General features: G+C 42.2%; 1 protein-coding gene across 1 annotated transcript in view; it reads right to left on the bottom strand.

Annotated features, from left to right (window-relative positions):
* The window catches only part of KCNU1 (potassium calcium-activated channel subfamily U member 1), a 212821-nt gene that overhangs the window by 114677 nt on the left and 77584 nt on the right, over positions 1 to 20560 (bottom strand). The window contains exons 25-29 of the mRNA XM_068920533.1: positions 19422 to 19619; positions 18916 to 19022; positions 18125 to 18260; positions 7467 to 7526; positions 6636 to 6761 (exon numbers count right to left, since the gene is read on the bottom strand). Of these exons, the coding sequence (XP_068776634.1) occupies positions 18161 to 18260; positions 18916 to 19022; positions 19422 to 19619 (405 nt within the window). The 3' untranslated portion in view covers positions 6636 to 6761; positions 7467 to 7526; positions 18125 to 18160. The remainder of the gene's footprint in view (positions 1 to 6635; positions 6762 to 7466; positions 7527 to 18124; positions 18261 to 18915; positions 19023 to 19421; positions 19620 to 20560) is intronic.

Here is a 20560-nt window from a genome sequence, read left to right as displayed (position 1 = left end):
TCTTACATTCACCCATGTGTGATTTGATTGGCCTTCTACTTTCTCTTCCCAAATGTCGCACAACACATTCTTTAACCAATCAAATAATTTAAATACCAAAGTGACATTCTGCAGAAACTGATTTAAAGTCAGCTCAAGCTGCTGATAATATAAATGGTAATTTCATCAAACTAAAAGCAATGGTGATTTATTTTTAATTATACTCACTATTTCAATGAGGGAAACTGAGCTGTAACTTAGGGTTTGCATGTTTTACTGAGTTTGCCCTGGCACTACTCAAAACCTCTTCCATGCCTCACCTGCTTAAAAGCTGTAAGCTTTGTATGACAGTCATTTACTTTGGCTGCATTTTTGAAGAGTTCTGCATTAAATATATGCTCAACTTTATGCACATGATTGCTATAAATAACCTTGTTAGTTTGCTTGGTGCTTTTCCCCTCCCCTCTTGACATCCCTCTATGAATATGTACTCTCAGTTCTTCATGTTTTCTCCCTCCTCCTGACTAAGGGAGGGACCCATCAGGGAACCAAGTGACACTGACGAGGAATAATCAGGAGCACAATATGGAATACTCCAAATTTTCATCCTACTTCTTCCCATGTGGCTTTCCAGAGCCTGAACTACCAGGGGCTACAACAGATGAACACGCAATTAAACTCTCAGGGAAACCTGCCTTGATGAAAATCTCTGGACAGAAATATCCTGGAGCTTCTGATATTTTGTGGGATTTAGGCTTCTTGCTAGTTTCCTGCAAATAAAACCTTTGAGGAACCGATTAACTTTGTCCACTGGAGAACTTTAGCTGCAGGAAACTCCAGTCTGTTGCAATTGCTCAATTTCCCTTTGACAAGCCCCTTCACCCCCTAACGCCGACAATCCACATTATACTCCATTATTCTCAAAGGGGTCGCTTTACATTGCATCATCGCATAAGTGGAAACTACCCAGTGTCATGGGGTGAAACATGAGCTCACCAGGCTATTCTGATTCCCTGACTGCGCTGCTCTGGAGATGGCTTATTTCGGAATTGGGAGGAAGACAAATTTGCAAAGCTTAGTATCACAGATTTGCCTGTTGTCTATGAAGCTGTAAGGGTGAGTGTGAGTACACACGTGCACATGCTAGGAGGAGTTGCCAGTAGGTAGCAGTCCAGACCCTGCTATAGTTCAAATGTGTTGGGCAAAGGCCTGTCTGTTCCTAGGTCACCCATCACCATCTTCCGTGACCATGTTTTTTATCTTATTGGCCTGACTGTAAAATATCTGGTGCCAACCTCAGGAAGGAAATTAGGCGAATAAGGCTGAAGGTTAAGCACGAAAACGTTGAATTTCAAAAAAACAGGCAGAGATATTAAATGCACATTGATTTATGAAACTGAACATACCCAAAGGCTACTGAAAACGTTCCCCATATCCGAATGCCTGCACAAGCAAGCCTCATGTTCAGCATCCTTGCCTACCAGCACCCAGGCAATATATTTTATAGAGCCTATAGAGACAAGGTATTATAAGGACCGTGCAGGGCCAAAAAGTACAAAAGTGATTTGAAGTGTTCTAATCCCATTAATCTGTTTCTTCTCCCTTAAGACTTTCAAAGCCCAGGCCAGATCCTCAGCTGGCAAGTGAAACAGAAAAGCACTTAAATAAGACCTTAAATTTAAGCTCACGCTTAAATTCTATTTATCTCAAAGTTCATTTCAAGATAAATTCATGCTAAAACAGTATTTCTAAGGAAAAAACCCTCACTTGGGCCAGAGCCTCTGCAATATAAACAGAGGCTAATCTGTAGTAGATGAGGCTTTTCCTCTTCAGGACTTCTTACCTACTATTCTGAGCTGCTTTCATCTAGTCAAGGCAACAGAAAGTGGGTCTGTGGATTAGCGATGAGTCTCAGCACAACAATCCTGCTCAGATTTTGCATATTCAACTAACTGCTGGAAAATCATAGTGAACCAGTTTGCCACCAAGCTATAAAGCAAACAAACGACCAATCAAAAAATTTGCTATAATAATTAATTGTTTTCTGATGTGTTTGCTTACAGGCCAGAAGTCAGGCCCATTTTCAGGAATTGCCAGTAATGCACTGCTACAGAGTGCTGTGAGGATTAATACTTTCAGGTTTGCTTAAATCTCTGAAAATCAGACAATACAAATCTGTACAGCATTGTCACCTTACAACCATCCAAATTATATTTTTACTATTACCTAAGATAATCCGGCTCTTAAGTCTGACACCCGCCTATTATATTTACTATTATAAAAATATTTACTATTATAAAAAGATATCTGATTGGCATTCTCCAGTAGAATAAGCAGGTTTCCAAATGCTTTGGTTCTTTTTCTGAAGTCTGCTGCCAATGACTATTTCTGTAGTCTAGAGGAAGCCACTTCACTTCTGCATATGATCTAGGATGTCTGCCTTATCTAGTTAGATAGTAATTTTGGGGAAACTGGACAACCTTTTATTGGCACTTGGCCACTCCTAACTTAATCATGGCATGATCCTATTTAATGTCTCTAGGCCTCCTTCATACGAAGGAACCAGTATAATTGTTTGTAATGATGAGTAACACTCACCCGTAATTGTAATGGGAGGTACTATGTGCATGCCAAGCATCGCATTATTACTATTATTGCTATTGACAGTATAAATGGCAGCACCATAATGGGACAACAGCATCAGGTCTCTGGGAGGCAGAGGGTAAGGAGACATTAATATGTGCAGTCAATTTACATCTTGCACTACGAGAGTGTGCTGGTATGAGTGGTTCTGACACCTAGAACATAAACCAGATGGCCCCTTTCTTACGCCATATCATGCAAAAGAAATTTGAATTAATTCATGTAGAAATCATGACAATTCTGTTACTGTTGGAACTCAGTATAGCGGACAGGGTGGCAGTAGATTATGCTGAATTTTTAACTTAGAAAATACTAGTGACAGATGTCATTGCCTGTGTTCCTTTGTTGCTTTCCACCCTTTCTCCATCCTCTAGCGCCCAGTAACTGTCCCTTCTCTAGAGCAGTAACTGAACCACACTGCTGAAAACCTTATTTAAATAAAATTTTGTGTAGAACTTTCTGAAAGTCTGTGTATAAAAAAAAAAAAAACACCAAACCCAAAAGTGTGCGCCCAAACCACAAAAATGCTGGGTGTAAGGGGGATTTCATTTTTCAGTGGACTCCACCTACATCCCTTTTGGTTGAAATTCAGTTCAAAATTAATAAAACGTCACTGAGCATAGGGAACAATGAATTACACCAGCCAGCAACTGTGCCTTCCTCGAAGAGTTTACGTTCTGCGTAGCTGAGACAAAAAGGAGGAGACAGAAACATTATCATCTGTTCTGACTAGGTGGAGGCTGATGTACAAAAACAAAGATGTTTTGCCCAGGGTTACTCTGCCCAGATCTCCTAAGACCTGGTGTCGTGCCTTTGCCCACGAGACACTCCTTGTTCCTGTCCTAGGGCGCCCATCCAGCAGAGTCCTGGAGTCTCTGTGACAGCAGTGAGCCTTTCAGCTAAAGAGGAGAACCGGCTCTTTGCCTGGGCACTGTTGGCACAGCAACCTGCACCATCCAGGCTCTGAGCACCCTGTCCCCAAGTGCCTTCTCAGTTGCACATTGCCATAATATGAAGAGATCCCAGGCTGCTCCCTGATCTCTCACTTCACACATTACTCCCCACTTCCATTTTTCAGCGCCTTCTCCACGCTGCACGTCTCCTGCCGACACACCCGCGTCACCCCCTCTATTGTGCGGCCAGCAGCGTCTTTCAGCACATTAGCGTCAGCCAACATGGCTCGAACACATCAATTCGGGGACAGGGGGAAGCAGGAGGGGAGCCTCGTACATGAGTGAACGAGCGAGCAAGCGTGTGTGTGTGTGTGTGTGTGAGTGTGTGTGTGTGTGGTGTGTGTGTTGCCGGGGGGGGTCCTCTCTTCCGTACAAAAGCACAAGTGGTTTTATTCAAGCTGGCAGAGGCCGGCTGTGTTGAAGTCTCCCTTTCATCAGTGGGTATTAGGCCCAAATCACTGCCTCTTTGAATATGTACACAGTGCTTTCCATATCCTGTCACCAGGATGACAGATCTGTCAGGCTTATGTGAGGCCTGGCACCTGGGGTGCGCAGCAAAGCCGGCTTTTCAGCTAAGAGCACACACAGCTTTTTTGCTTTTTTCTTCCCCCCCCTTTTTTTTTTCCATTGGGGAACTTTCTCCTCCGCCTTCCCCTCCATTTCCCCCCAAACCTGAATGAACACTTCTTTCAGTAATGGGTTTTTTCCACCTGGTTGACTTGATGAAAGGTTTATGAGTTGACATTATGTGTGAGAAGAACAAAGCAAGCGCAGGGATGTGTGCGTGCACGGGGGCGGGGAGCAGGCTCAGCAGAGCTGCTGAAAACTTTATTACAAACTAAGAGACGTTGGGAGCAATAAATCAGTTGGATGCTCTGTACAAACCAGCAGAAAACTGCCACTGCAGAATTGAATGGGAAAATACATAAGGCCAGGCTTTAGCTGTGCTGGGCATCAGCAGGCTGCAGTGAGCTGCGCCGGGCTGCTGAAATAAGGGAGGAGGGGAGAAGGGAAGGAGGAAAGGCAGAGAGGGGATGGAGAAAGTAAGAAAAAGCCTGCTGTGCACCCAACTCTCTAACATATCCTGATTTCCTGCGTCAGACGAAGATCTCCAGAATCCCTACTTCAAAATCATAGGTATATGAACAATGATTCCAAAGGAGGTTTCCAGAGGCATGGATTGATGCTTATGCACCCTGCTCAAAGTGAAAATCAGCAGGCTATAGGAACCAAACTGCCTTTTGCAAATACGCCCCTTATCTACCCATAGGAGTTCTGTGCCTGATCTAGCCAAGCAGCTTACTAGCTGCTCAAATTCTGCCTCTTCCAAGGTGAAAGTCAGCAGCTCCTATTTATCAACATACAGATAAACAACACCAGTTTGCTGTGACTATTTAAAAATACCATACCTAAAACAAACAAACGGAAGACCTATTTCAGCTGTTGTTTGTTAGGAAACTGGAGCTAACGTGCTTACGTTTATGAAAAGAACCTTCAGCAGCATGAAAGACCAAGAATAACTTATGAGATATTTATTTTGCATTACCGAGAAGGGTAGAAAGGACCTGAGTTGCTATCAGCGAGCCTGCGAAACAACCAGGAGGTGCACTGGCACATCAGCTTAGAGACGAGGCTCAGCAGCCAAGACATGACACGGCAATAACACGGCACACTTCCTCCAAAAACAGACTGGCATCTCTCAGTTGCCCTTCACTGCATGGTACAGGCATTTTCAGCTGGTTGGAACAAGGGAAAAAACCAGCATGTTTCCTACAACTTCACCCATAGGCTGTGCAGTGAGAACCACTCTTTACCGTGAGGGTGGCTGAACACTGGAACAGGTTGCCCAGAGAGGATGTGGAGTCCCTGTCTTTGTAGATATTCAAAATCCGATTGGACCTTGTCCAGGGCAATCTGCTCTAGCTGACTCTGCTGCAGAGGAAGGTTTGGACCAGATGATCTCCAGAGGTCCCTTCCAACCCCAACTATTCTGTGACACTGTGATTCTGTAACCATGCAGGATTCTCCTGATTTTATGTTACATTAGAAGTACCTCAGTCAGTTCATCTAGTTTTCTAAAGCATTATCCTTAGTTCTGCTCTAATTTAGACGTGCGTTAATAAGGACTGGCTGTACTAAGGTCAACAGAGTTTCTTGGGAGGAACAGGTAAAAAAGGCTTTACCTGACTAAGCCAAATAAATTGCTCAGAGTATCCCTGTAATGCAAAAAGCAGATCAAGTCCCACCACATGAAAGCCTCTGAACCATACAACTACTGTAGGTCATGCAATCCAACTGCACACTCCCATTGCTATTACTCCTTAGCCATTCCGTGCTGCACACAAAGCCAATAGCCTTCTATTTTAAACTCTAATCCAAGGCTACTGCATGCTTTTGGAGTGCAGTGGAAATGTCACTGCAGAGCAGCGTGCTCAAGAGATTAGAGCCGTTCCATTTTGCAAATGACAGAGTACAGTCACAGATGTTTCTCTAGCTATGGATCGGATGCAATTGCTCAGGCTTAACTTGTTGATTGTTAATTAATAAAAAGAGAGAAGGGGCAAATGAAGGAAGATGCAAAGTCGCTGTAACTTTGCTCAGGTCAGTATTTCTAAAGCTTTTACCCCAGATAAATACATTTCCTTTTCCTCCTAACAACCAGCACCCATGACAAGCTTTGGAGAGAAGAGTTTAATGACTAAATCTCAGGCAAAAAGTTGTCTTAATGTTTCCAGCCTTGTCATGGATGGACCCCGCTCCTCAACTTAAGGCAGCTTAAGAATCTACACGGTTAACAACCCTTCTGCAAAGAATTCCATAATAAGAATGACGATTATGAAGCTCAAAGAAGAGTCAAACAATCAAAGCAGCTCAAGTATCTAACAGCATTGACAACTGCTGAGCCATCTATAAGCTTCAGAACAGAATTGGCTTAAGGGAACTGGTCAGGACTAGAGACATGGCAACAGAGAATTGGTCAGGGATTTAAGAACTTAAACAGGACTGACCAGGGGCAGGGACACACGGAGGCACAGGATGGTCAGGAATGCAGCTACTCACTGAGGATGGAACTGAGTCCAGGCTAACATGGGAGAGCTGAGTAGTCCTGGTCAAGGCTGTGGTGTCCTGACACAGCTGAACTGGAGGAAGCACCATCTCCAAGGGGTGACATGATGCAGGTTGCAACTGAAATGCACAGACAGGGAAAGAATAACGTGAACACAACCTGCAAGAATCCTAGGGGCCTGGTTCTCCCATCAGTAGTCACTTATACTTGGGCACTTCGCATAGTGAGCAGTGAGCACAAATTGCAAGACTAGAAGGAAATTAGGCTGTGTTAACGGTATTTCCAGAAGTGACTAATGCTATGGGATGCTTCTATTCTTAGGTACCTAGTTTGAGAGCTTCTCGTTTGCAGACAGTAAGAACCAAGTACCTTTAAATTTTTAGAAAACCAGGTGCCTTTACGATGTACCTTTAAAGTCAAAATCTTTTTTTACATCACCACTGAGAATCTTGGCCTGTGCATAATATGCTTCTAGGCACTTGCTCTGAAAAGCAGCCTGAGCTCTGCCCTAGATCAGCATGCAGTGACACGCATCATTCACACTAATGGACTACTTCTAGCTGTGCTGGGGGAGAGAAGAGGGGAAGGGCTGAGGAGAAAGTGCTGAGATGTACTTAAAAAATAAAAAAATAAAAAAAATCAGGTGCAATTGCAGCTCCAGCCTGCATGCTCAGTGTTAAATCATCTGCCTCATCCCTGTGGCTCATCTCTGCTCTATGCTTTTGCACTGTGAGCAGTTCCAATGCTCTGTAAAGCACAGGCAAGTACACGACAGACAAGCTTGAAGCTATAGTTAGCACCACACTGGTGTGGTTTCTGCTTACCTGGGGCCCAGGACAGGGAGAATCTATCATTTCTTTAGGGTCTCTGGCTGCTGAGGAGGGCTAAGGAGAGAAAAGAGTCATAAATTACCTACTTATTTAAATTTTTCCACGACAAAGTTTGAATCAAGCACATGAGCCAAGCGCTGCTGTATCAGATTGCCCTCAGTCAGATGCACAGAAGGTGGCAGGGTATCGAGTGGAAAATGATAGTAGGCATTTGTTCCCTACTGCCGACTGCTGTTTAAGAAGCAGTAGGCAGGCTCTCCATTTTCTTGTTTCAGCTGCAGCTGAAGACACACCATCACAATAATCAAAGCTACTTAACTGTGCTTCTAATAGAGCATGGCATCAGTTTCAGAGGACTGACCAGAAACGCGTGCAGGATTCTGGAGCAAACATTATGGGGACTTTTTTCCCTGTGTGACTTTGCTAGCACTGAATTCCAACTGCCATTTGAGATCCTTCTGCAACAGGAACATCATTGTCTGACTTGTGTCATCTGATTTTCTGCCTTTTTTTTCCTAGATAATATTCTAATCCAGAGCCCCTCCCTCCTCGCCCATCACCCTATTCTGATCAATAGTCCTACTTTGGCTCAAGGGTCAATTTTTTTGTAATAGTTCATTCCCTTGTCACATGACACTTTTGCTAGTCCCCAAGTCTTGCTACAACTGATGAAGTCTGTAGGCTGTCTAGCTGATTATACTGCAGAGGGATATGACCACTTTAGCCAGACCATTCCACAAAAATGAGTTCTGTTCTGAAGTGCCAAGAAGTTGAAGTTAAGAGTAGCAACGTGTCCCTCACTCACATTCCAAAGAGCAAAACTTACACACTGACAAGCTCTTGATTATGAGCTCTGTTTTTTCAGTCTCAGACCTGCTTTTCCTTTTCCTTGGTAACAAATCTGATCCATCTACTTGCTGACTAATGCTAACAAATGAGGCCAATTGCTGCTTGCTGGAATCACCTTTCAATGGGGAGTTGACAGCAAGAACAATGCATTTGTTTGCAGCCTGTGGAGGCTGCAGGGAGCATCTGTCATCAGAGGAGCTACTTGTCAAAAGAGGTTTCAAGCTCTGACTTATTCTCAGAATAGGAAAAAGAGGCATGTATAGACCTATAGCTGGCCTGTTGGTTTGTACTGGTGGCGCTTTCATCTTCCCCTTTTCTTTGTTTTCACAGATGACTGTTCCATCAGATGTGGCTTTTAATTATAAGAGTTATATGTGCCATTAGTGGTTTACCTGAAGGGAAAATAAACCATATAAATAGCACCATTTTGCTATTCTCTGTTTATATTCAGCTGGATTTCCCTTTTGATATTTATTGAGGGAGATGTGGACCTGTTTCAAGATTCAGTCCAACTAGTTAAGATTTTACTGGAGGAAGGCTTTTAGCCACTGAAATTGCCAAGGGCAGCATCACAACCAGTTGGGTAGGAAAGCAGCAAGTAGTAACCACTACTTAGGGAAGACAGATGACATCAAAGAGGCATTCCACCGGGGTTTTTTTTAGCAGTCAGTAAACTATGCGTGTACAAAACACTAAAGGAAGAATAATAACATTTTATTGTTATATGGCCACCTTTCATTCCGAAGGATAGCAAAGTACTTTACAAGCTGCAGATGTCAACACTGGAGTTTTTTTTTTTTTTTTTTTGTAAGTATAGCGAAAATATTCACAATTTTTACATTGCTTCATCTTGCAGGGTTGGATTACTATTTACCATTTCAGTCTTAAGCTAATTAAAAAATTAAAACTTGGAGAATATTGTCAATGAGAAACATTAATGAAAAATTGCATGAAAAATTAAACATTTGAAAAAGTAATCTCTTTTCTACTTTTTGAAAGAAAAGTAATTTTTCCTGGGGAGAAAATGTTTTTTTTCTTTTTAAATATAAAGCAACCAATTACTGTAAAAGCTGAGAGAGATCCTTTGATTAAATCACGAGAGATAAAAATTCTTTATGTTGTAGGTAGCAGTTTGTGGTCACCCTTATGAGCTGTTCAGATGCAGTAATACCGGGTGTCCTGTTAGAACTCAGCTGAGTTTAAAGGTGGCAGCAGCAGCAGCAGCAGCATGGGGGTAAGCAGGGGGAAGCCAGTGGCATATTGCACTGTACAAAATGTAGAGGCAATGAGAATATTGGATAAGTCCCTAACAGAAAACGTCTTAGACTGATTCAAAGTGCCATCAGTTCTCTGCAGGGACAAAATTTCAGGTCTTAAGGGCTTATTCAAACAGAAACCTACAGAGCAAAGTGCTTGATCCCTAACTCACCTTGCTGGAAAGCATGAAGTGCTGAGTTAGTGCTACTGGGAACTAAAAGTGCAGTTGCAGGAAATCTGAATTACTTCACACTACTATTTAGATCAAGAAGGTAAGATGCTACAGTACATGTTGGCTCCCAAAGCAACTTGCGGCCTGCACGTCAAGTCCAAGAAGTGCTGAATAAGGATTTACAAATGCCTCTCAGCACTTCCTAGGAGTTGTGCAGCACTTTTAAGGGTGTAAAAGCATGAGCTGGTGGGGGGCTGCCGTCCTCAGCTTTGCCTCTTTGTCAAAGCATTGCTTTCTTCCACAATGATGCGTGGTTTAACTTTTGCAAATACTTGTGAATCCACAGGTTGTACCAAACTAAACAGGAATTGTGCATGCTCAATTGCATCGTTAAGTGATGTAGATCTACTGGGAGATAATTGACCCTGATATAGGAGGGGGTTTTAAGGCCGTCTCATCCGTCTCCTGGAAAAGATCTGATGGCAGGGATATTGCTTCATTAGAAAGCAACCGAGTGTTTTAGGTTCATCTGTCTTCTGCTAAGAAGTAGTATCATAAGAGCACCCAGAACTGACCAAGACTGCTAGCACACAAGCTACAGCTCTTGCTAAACTACAGACTGTGAGACCACTAAAACAAAGGAAGATGTTGGCAGGAAAAAGATTTAGCCATCTTTGTTCTCATCTCATCTCAGTGTCCCAGTAGGGATTTCTAATTGTGTCATCCTTCAGACTGACCCAGACAGGTGGCTCCTGTCTCACCTTCTTGCGGGCAGTCCAGTAAATAATGTATATATTACAAGATGTAGAGTTCTTCTCACTGCAAATTTAGCTCCCCATCTTGCTACCTCAGTCTCAGATCTGCAGATTCCTTCCCATCTATCAAAAAAACCTTCTTTTGCCCTAAAGAAAAAGCAAAATCTTGTGATTTTGAGCACCTCTGATAACAGCTCCTTTTGTTTGGGTTAAGGCTGTGCAACCACCATTAGAAAATGCTGTATCTGTAGCGATGGTGGCTTGTTTGCATTATAGCACATCCCAAACAAGGCTGCATGCTAGAGACTGTTCAGGAAAGGAGAAAAAATGGGTAAAATTAGTCTCTACAGTTCTTTGTCTAGGTTCACTGGAAATTAGCTCGGGTATCTCTACAACATACTATGCAATATAGATCAAGCCTTGGTACTTCTACCCAATAACACACACAAGTTAAGTTAGGTTGCAGCCTGAGATGAAGTAAAACCAGAAAGCTGAATAGAAAGCAACAGACATAGACAAGCGACACCATCACCTAACGATGTTTGAAGAGCTTCTCTCTTCCCGCTCAATGTTTGTTTGGCCTGTAGGCATGACAGGCTGTATCAGTTCAATTTTCTGTGCCACTCAATTGTTTACGAAGAAAGCTACAATTACTCATATTTGACGACTCAGTCCCACAAAGCCCTGTGAAGTTCAAAGTACTACCCACCTGGTATTTCTTTTTCTATGAGTATGCAACTACAAAGTCTAACTCTGGGAATTTTTTAACCTTTCTTTCCTTCCCACGTGCCCAAATGTCCTTGTTTTTCTCTCCCTCTGAAACTTTTGTTTCACTGGGATATGACCCTGAGAAGACTGAGATAATTCAATGAGCGAGGGAAGAGACAAGAAAGACCTGCTTAGGTCTTAACCAGAAGTTCTAAAAGAAACTTGCCACCACATTGAGAAAATCAGATGGCTGGGAGATTAAGTTACCAAAACGGCCCACAGAATCCAAGCTTTGTTAACCAGCAACTGAAATGACTTAGAGCAATCCGCTCCACACCAAAGAATACTACGACCTCAGGAGAGCCACTCTGAAAGCAATCTGGACTGTACAGACAGCAAAGTTTGGTTGTAAGGTTTCACGATAGCTTCTTTCATACCATTCTGTTATTATAGAGATGTGTGTCTGAAGGTGCCGCTATTATAATGGAGAATGTTTATTCTGTCTGTAACCCAGCTGGCTGGTTTGCTGTATTTCAAATCTAAGTAAATAAATGAGAGGACTCTACTTTCCCCTCTACACTGCAGTGTGTATACATGAGTGTTATTCCATGTATCAGATTCCTGTACAAAAACTGCTGTCAGGCTATTAATAATCTGGAGAAACACCTTGAAACTTGACTCAATGAGGGCACATTGCAAATAGGCTCTAATGGCTTTTATTTCTCATCTCTGTCACCACAGATCTAATCTGCCATTTTCTCATTTTTTATCCTCTACGGCCCCCTCTAAAATCATTCAGCAACTCTTCCCTCAGTGCCAGGCAGAGCAGAAAGGGGCCATGTGATGGGGTCAGCAGTCATTTACTAGCAGAGAAAGGTCAGGTGTAGCATGCAGTGTGAAGCAGAAGTCTTGGATGCACACCCAGAGCAGACAGAGTAGACCCAGGCAAATGCATGGCGGCTTTCTGCCACTTCATGGCCTGGGACCAGAACAGAAAGCAAAGGAAAGTAAAAGGAAAGTATTCCTCCCACCACAAATGAACCTTGCGTCCCCTCCCCCTTGCCAAAAAAACCCCAATACTTTTCATTTTATGGGCCAGAAAGTTTCCTGAAGTCCAAGACTCTCTTTTGGCCACAAGGAAAGAATTAGCCATGACTGCACCAAAACAACCTGTACCAAATCTCCAGATAACGACATGCGTTTAAAAACAAAAAGCAAACCAAAACAAACAAACAAAAAGCCTGAAACTGAAACTGAGGTCTTAACCTTTTCCTCTGTTTTGGGTCTGTACCCATACCTTTTGTGAGAACAATCTGGGCACCATCAAAATCTCGCAGAATGTGCCCCTGCATTTAAATATACGCTCCCTATTTTGAGTTCAGTGTGGCGCATTTGCCTGAATAAAAAGCAAAAAATCAAACTCTATCTCCCTCCCCTCTGAAAGAAATGAGAGGAAGAATGTAAGGGGACATTGAAAAACATTAACCTCATTCTCATGCAAGACTTGCGTCCTATTAAAAACTTACAGCCAGACTTTAAAAGTTATTTAGATGCTCAAAAGTTCTTAATTGGATACCAGTACATTTTTTAAAATGAATTTGCTAGGTATCTAATAACCTTCAACAAACTGGACCTCAGGTACTTATGGGGAAAAGGCTATTTCCAATAAAGTTCTAGCGTGCGATTCTCAGAGAGAAGCCACAAGTCCTTTCTCTTCCAACCATCTTGACATTACAATCTGTTTAGGAGTTCTTTCTTTTCTATTTGCTTAGGAAAACATTGATTTAAGGAATATTTCTCAAGCCTCCTGTGGGAATGCAAACCAATTTTCAGAGACAATGCATGTGCAAAAATGACTAATGTTTTTCTTTGAGGAGGGGAGGAGATTTAAGGCTTTTGACTCAAGCTTTTTTTTTCTTTTCTTCTCCCTCCTTCTTCTAAGTATCTCTTTATTCATCACTTTAATTACCTAATCGTAAATTTCTTTAGGGGGTTACTTAGAAGGAAAATTAGCATCAAAGCTTGGCAGTAAATTCAGGGGCTTTTGGAGTAGGTCCAAGCTGTTTCACCTGTGATTAATTAGATGATTTTTTTCTTTAAGTGCCAGAGGGCTGTTGAGGTCTTTAAGCAGTTACATGACTGCTGGCAGTTCAGGAATTATGATTGATGTATTAGTCTGGCATTGAGGACTGCTGCTTCTTTTTGGTAGTTCCCTGGATATGCAAGTACATAAGGATAGCCATACCAGCGGAGACAACAGGCTCATCTCTGGCAAGAGCCAATCCTGGATACTTATGGGAGCGTGTAGGAAATGGGTACATCTATTTCTCCACTGCTGGGAAGAGAAGGGCATTTAATAGGACTAAGATGAAAGAAAGAAATGCCCGCTACTCAGACATTAATCTATTTAAGAGTCACAAGACTAAGTCATAGCAGTACTATTTCTTTAAAGCTTCCACTAGTATGGGCTTATTCAAGAAAGTAAACTAGAGGAAAACAGAACTAAACCTTTACCCTCGACCTTAGAATCCTTCTGTATAAAGGAGGGACTTAAAAAAATACAACTCTTTTTCACAAAAACTAGTAACTCTTTCCCCCCCGTCCCAAAAATCCCACTGTGAAGAATGAACCTCAACGAGGTTGCACTTTTGTAGCAGAAAACTTTACAAGGCAACAAAATTCCAAGTCCCAATGACTGATTTCTCTTCTCCTTCTGGCTGAAAACAAAATGCTGTTGTGTCAACAAAAAAGAAAAAAAAACCCACTCCATTAAAGCTTCAACAGAAGTTGGGAACTGTGTATACACACTCTGAAAAGCTGCTCCTGCTGCCACGTACCCTTCCTGCCCAAGTCTTCTCAGGACAATGAGATGTCCCATCATATCAAGAGATGGCTCTTCATCCTGCTGTGTGGTAGTTAAACTCCATGGGAAGTTCCTCAGTCTCTCACCATCTCTGCTCAGAGAATAATGACGCTTGGTGTTTGCAGCCACATCTTGTTTTCTCAATCCCCAGCCCGCTTCATCTAACATTTATAGAGTCTAGATTCTCCTCAGATCTCATTGACTATGTGTCAGTCACCACCCGCAGCATGCTGTACTGCAAAACGCAACCCAGCTCACAGCAGTGACATCCCTCACTACTCATTCTGCTGGATTATATCTGACTACACAAAGGAGGAGGGAGCAAAACAACCCAGGCTTGGATGTGTGTACTCATCTCCTTCTGGGCAAGTGCTCTTTGTAGAGGCCTGAGTTCCTCTGTGTTTGCATGCCCGTATCAGTAGTCAGAACCAAGTGGATGCCTGTGTTAGGGTGTTTTTGCAAGTTTGAGTCTCTGGAGAATCTACATATCCCTGCATGCATCTCTGGAGAGGTTTCTGGTTCCATTCTTCATTTGCCGGCCTGAAATGACAGTGCGGCCCAGAAGATCAAAAAAACAAGACAGAAACAGTGTCAACTAGTTTGTAATCTCAGGTAGGCAATTCCCTCTCAAAAAGCATGATGATATTTCTTAGCTTCTGTGAACAGGCCAACCATCTTACAATGCCTGGGGAAAATAATGGAAAATAATGAACCAGGCAGTGCTCCATGAAGGCTACTTTAGAAGTCTTCTTGCCACCTCTGGAAGAGACTCTGTTAGATCCCTAGACAGACTGATAAGGGTATGATCATGTTAGGCATATGTAGCAGGAGCTGAGATGTGAGAGCAGAGATGCAGAATGGCCCAGTGGGAAAGCTACTAGGCTAGGAATGAGGACACCTGGGTTCCACTTTCATCTTTACCACCAATCTGGTATATGACTTTGAGCAAACTACACCTCTTCTGATTGCCTTAATTTTTTTTTTTTTTTTAATATACCACATAAACACACTAGGTCATGGACAACTTCTCATTGTATTTGTTTGGCACCTGACACAAAAAGCTTCAGAACTCAGTTGGAGACTCCAGTAACATTGCTAAAAAAATAAACTCTACTAATATTTATCTCCCTTCCACACGCTGAGGCGACCTTTACAGCTTAGAATGGGGGCAGATTAGCAAATGAGAGTGCGGAGATCCTGTATCAGCTTTGTGTACCACACAGTGGTTTTCACTGCAGGCACTGAATTTATTGAAATAATATCTGCATGTTACCCACCAATACACAAGAAGATTCTGTTGCTGAGATCTCAGAGGTTGTAGCTTCAAAAAAAAGCATGTTTGCATGCATCCATACACAGATTCTCTCTTAGACCTTTGCATTTCACAGTTTGTGACAACAGAAATTATTCCTTGCTGGAAGAATGTGGCACTGTCGACATTAAGAAGAAAAAAAAAAAAACGAAACAGGCCTTTGGTTTTCTTGAACAGCACATGCCTTCTTGATCAGCTGCCTGAGGTGCTTCATCTGTACAAAGCATTTAAATCTGTCTAACATCAAAAAGTAAGGTAAGACAAGTCACTTTGATGCTCCAGAGCACATGCCTAACATGATTACTACAGAATCTTCCTGGTGATAATAGAATTATGCAAAGGAGGCCCTGACCCATTAATGCTTTTACCTTCCTTAGGATTTCTCTCCCCCTTCCTTCCTCCATGAGAAACAGAATTGCTTGCACAGAGACAGCAACCAAACAACAAGGTGGAAGGAACAAAGTGAAAAAGGTCCTTTCCTCACCTTGTCATCTCTCACCCGCCCTGCCTTACCCCAGTGAAGTATATGGTACATGCTCTAGCAGTTGAAGGTTAAGCAACTGAAGATATGCTGCACTGGAAAAGCTCCGTGACCGGAGATGGGCATATTCCCCTATCGCAGAGACGCTGTCAGTGTAAGAGGAGAAATCACCACCAGTATCCAGTGTTTTGCACCTTAGAACTAGAACTAATAGGTTCTGGATCTCAATCATGAAGGAGCACTTTCAACGTTTGTCCCCATTTTCTAGACAAAGCAGATGATTTCAGAAAGAAGAGTTTGCTGGCAAGATCATCCGAGTTTCTCATCCACTCAGGAAAGTTCTAAGTAAATAGGTTTTGGTGCTTCTTGCAGTTTTTGTCATAAAAATGCCTTAACATTGCACAGGACCTGTTTAAAATAAGAACAGAGTTCCAGGTATGTGTAGTTATTTAAAAGCAATAGAACAGTAAGAAAAAAACAGGGATGTTACCTCCTCTGTGCTCTACTTAGACTAAGAGAATTAGAGCTGCAAATGAAGAAGGGTTTAGATGATGATCATTTAGAAAGCTTGCGGGGAGTCTTAGTATGAGCTACTCTCTGTAGTCAATTCTCAGCTCTTCCTAACGCTTGTATCGGACACTGCAAAGCCTGCCTAGGCTGTTCCTTCCACCTTTTATCTGTCGTGCCTGTTTAACATAATGCATGCTAGGGAACGGACTGAAGTACTGTATTACTGAAGCCTCATTCTGCCAGAGGGTGAGCAGAATCCAGTGCACAAATTTTTATCTGAGTTTCTATATACAGTGGGTGATTTTAGGCCAAAAAGCTCCTACCAAGAGATCAGATGACTGTCTTGGCACAAGTTCAGGTCTGCAAAGGGCTGGCAAAGAGAAGGCACGCTTGCTATGGTATTTTGTTTGCTCTAAGCATGGTTCACCCATTACTACTTGCAATCTGTCCTGAATTGAAAATGTATGATTAGTTTGTTCCAGGGAAGATGAGCCCAACACATTAAGGCTCAGATCTCAATCCAAATTCCAAACTTCTCCAAGTGCAGATATGTTTCCATCTGGAATTTTGGTCCAAGATTTTCTCTTGCTTCTTATTCATGTTATTTGAGCAGAGTCCCTAAACGTCTCCTAAATCAGAACTTAATTATGCTAGGCTAAACAAACCACAAGAGACAGCTCTTTCCCCAAAGCTCTCATAATCTAAATTAACAACTATGTTGTTATTTTTCCCTGGATTAGGGATTAGTATTAGGATAGAGACAGTTAAATAACTCACCTAAGGTTATACAGTCAACTTGTTGCAGAGTTGGTACTGAAGTCAGCTGCTTGACTTTGAGTTCAGTGCTTTAACTTATTCCTCAAAAGGAAAAGTGCTAGCCCGGATCTGACCATTCCCCTGGTGGGAAGGCTCCTGGGGTATTTATTTTAAACAAAGATTTTACTTTCCCTTCTTCCTGTCTAAAACAGAAAAAGGACCAAGACCTTATTCTTGAGCTTCAGGGTTCTGTTAATTGGCTTCCTAGTAAAATTACAGAGACTCAGTTGCCTGATAATGATTGTAAATGACAGATACTATCAGGTTTACCTTGTGATGTCCCTGGGGAGCTTGCAGTTAGTTTAGTCTGAACTCTGCGTCAGCTGTTTGGGTTCCTTTCTTCCCAGCATGTGGTATCTGGACTCAAGCTGCAGTCTTTCAAACCTAATTAGTGTTAGGGGAAAGAGGAAAAAAAAACCCTCTCTCCTGCTTCCCGCAACTGACTTTGTAACATAAGGGCGGGATCTGATTTATGGTACAAGTTCATAGGGGTTTTTTTGCTTGTTTATTTTACTTCTTTTAATGCACATCATTCCAGCATCTTCAGTTGTGTTTGCAAGAAAAGTATATTTTAGAGCGTTGTATTCTTTGAACTGAGAAAATCAGCAGAGAATCTCTAAATCTGACCCAGACATCGAGTTTGTATATAACTGGGTTTGCTCTGTGCAGGGCTTAGCAGAGGCTCAAGTTTTTGTCCTTTTCGTTGCAGAGAGGCATTTTACTCCCAGTCTGATATCAGAGTTTAACAATACAGTTTTCAATGATAATCTCATGCCAATGTTTAGCCAAACTGAAACTGCCCACGGCACCCCTAAGAAACAAGAACCAAGAAAATGTATTGTGGGGTCTTAATAATTTGTACAATTCTTCTTTATTTGCAAGGCATTTCACAATCTCTCATAACTTTGGCATGAGGCTGTCTTTACTACCTGTTTTCTTGCTTGGAACCGACTCTCCATCCCATGTCACAGGTCATCAGTTGTTGCAATGTTGAATGGAACAATACAGAAGAGCAGATCTGTAGGTAGCATCTCCAAATCACTGCGGGGCCGAGCAATCACAAACCTGAAAAAGCACTAGAACATGAGATTCAGACTGCTTTGTGAGGTCTTGCAACTGAATGTCTATGGTAGCTAGCAAGCTGCAGATTTTTTTTTTTTTTGCAATGACTGATTGCATCTGCAGAATTCTTTGGAACGATCAGACAACGTACAGAGGGCCTAATTTTACCTATCTTTCTACCTAAGAATAGGATACATTTTTAAATGAAGCTAATTGGTCTCTGCAACGGCTGCTGAAAGATATGATCTTGATTGCTCAAAATCTTCAAATCAAGACTAAATGTCTCTTAAAGAGATCTGAAGCTCAAGCAGTCACTAAAATCTCAAAATTTTAAGGCTCACTGAGTAGAAAATGCTTGATAAGGAAGTTCTCTCTGCTTGTAAATTCTCTGAAATCCATGCCCTCAGAATCATTACCAACTTCCTATTCCCGTAACTCCCTAATTAAGAAGGCTCACTTGGTCAGAGTCCCCAGAATTAGTCAGAGAGTGATGTTCAGATCACACACCAGCTTGCGTCAAATGGCCCTAGATGCCTACAAGGATATCTAAATTCAAGACAAAAGTAAGTAATTCAGGTCGTCTATAACAATGTTTAACTTCAGAGTCATCAGTACTCTGTTTTGACTTACGGTACCATTTCAGATGAAGTGTACTTGCCTATTCTTGCATGGATTGGGCTCTTCCATCAGACGGTAGAGCCCAAAGCAGAGTATCCCGAACAAGTCTAAAGCTCTGCAGTAAATGTCTCCAAAGGAGTTCTCCTGCTATAAAAGAAGCAAAAACACTCTTATCCCAAAGGGACCAAAGCAGACAATTCAGCCTAATACTAAGTCACGCGTTTAACCAAGTATCATTACTGGTATCAATCACTGTTCACTATTTCTAGTGCCATAACATTTGGGAGCTGCAGTAGTAGGACCAGGACCCTTACGTGTTTATCACTGGATAAAGAAAAAAAGAAAAGAAAACCAGTGCTTCCCAAAAGCTTAGAAGCCAGTATTAAATGAGACTATTTGATGTCTTTAGCCTTTTCAAGCTATATAGTGGATTCAGCTGAAAGAAGCCGAACTTCGGGTAATCACAACCAGCCTTTTGTTTCCACTTCTGCTAGCGGCAGGGATGAAAACTCAGCCTATGAAGCACCGCTCAGTGATATAACTCACCATGACACCCGTTAATAACCTCTTGGACACTGGCAGGAGTGCCAGTTTGGATCTGGCTCGGGATGCAATGTGAATTATTTTGTCAGAATTTCTGCTCAGTATGCTGTCCTTTTCCAACAGTTGTTCCTCCAACGCTGGGCTTGTCCCACTTGTCACCAAAGTCTGCAGCAAAGCCAAGATGTGATGGTTGTAGTAGGTCTGGAAAGGAAGAGACATTGAAAATTCAAAGATTAAGTAGTATGCCCTGGTTCCTGAAAGAAAAGCAAAGTTGTTCCAGTGAAAACCTGGAGAACACAATCGACGACTCTGGAGTTTTTTGTGCACTTAAAATAGTCCTAAATCATGTATAAAGTATTCTGACAGTATTTGTGGACGACCACCTACTTAGCCCATTTCAGTTTCAAAGAGCACTCAGAAGATCCCACTGATTTATCAAATGACTTTTGCAGTCGGCGGGGGCGAGGGGGACAGGGAGGGTAAAATACCTGGGCAGCAGCTCTGAAGTTACTTGAGCATGAGCACAGCGTGCAAAGTGGAGCTGATGAGGGCAACTGCCCTGCTCAGCTAGGACACAGGAGCAGGAGGAAACTTTTTGTCCCTGTAGTTGCTACATGGGTTTTGAAAGCCTCCTTCTGTGCCCCTGTCTCAGTTAGTATTTTTTTCAGAAAAAAATACTGTAGTTCAAATTCAGATTTGAGGGCAAAAAAATTCCCCCAGAACCCAGGGACATTTTTTTGGATCTAAAAGCATTCCCTCGGATTGCAGTGCATCAAACAACTTAATTTCCACCCTTTCTCTAAAAGCTCATTTCCTGTATAGAGCCACTTTGCGGAATCTGTCACCTACGTTCTCCTAAGGAAAGAAACTAAGCAAGCTGCAGAGAAGGAACGGTGTTACTAAATCCAAGCTAAACTCAAATCCGCTTAAGAACATCTGACCACATTGTCGGGCAAAAGGGTATAATGCTGTTAGAGTAATTCTCAGACTGTTAAAGTAAGGAGCTATAGTTCAGGGTTATCCAGGAGTGATACAGCTTTGGGGAAATCTGCACTTTACATATTTAACTGAAATGTGCTGAGCTCTTTAACATATCGTTGCTGTACTTTCTGACATCAAAAGGATTGTATTTCCATACTTGG

Source organism: Struthio camelus, chromosome 27, assembly GCF_040807025.1.
Source record: "Struthio camelus isolate bStrCam1 chromosome 27, bStrCam1.hap1, whole genome shotgun sequence".
Classification (NCBI taxonomy): domain Eukaryota; kingdom Metazoa; phylum Chordata; class Aves; order Struthioniformes; family Struthionidae; genus Struthio; species Struthio camelus.
The sequence above is the reverse complement of the archived record's forward strand: the minus strand, read 5'-3'. Positions and strand labels throughout refer to the sequence as shown.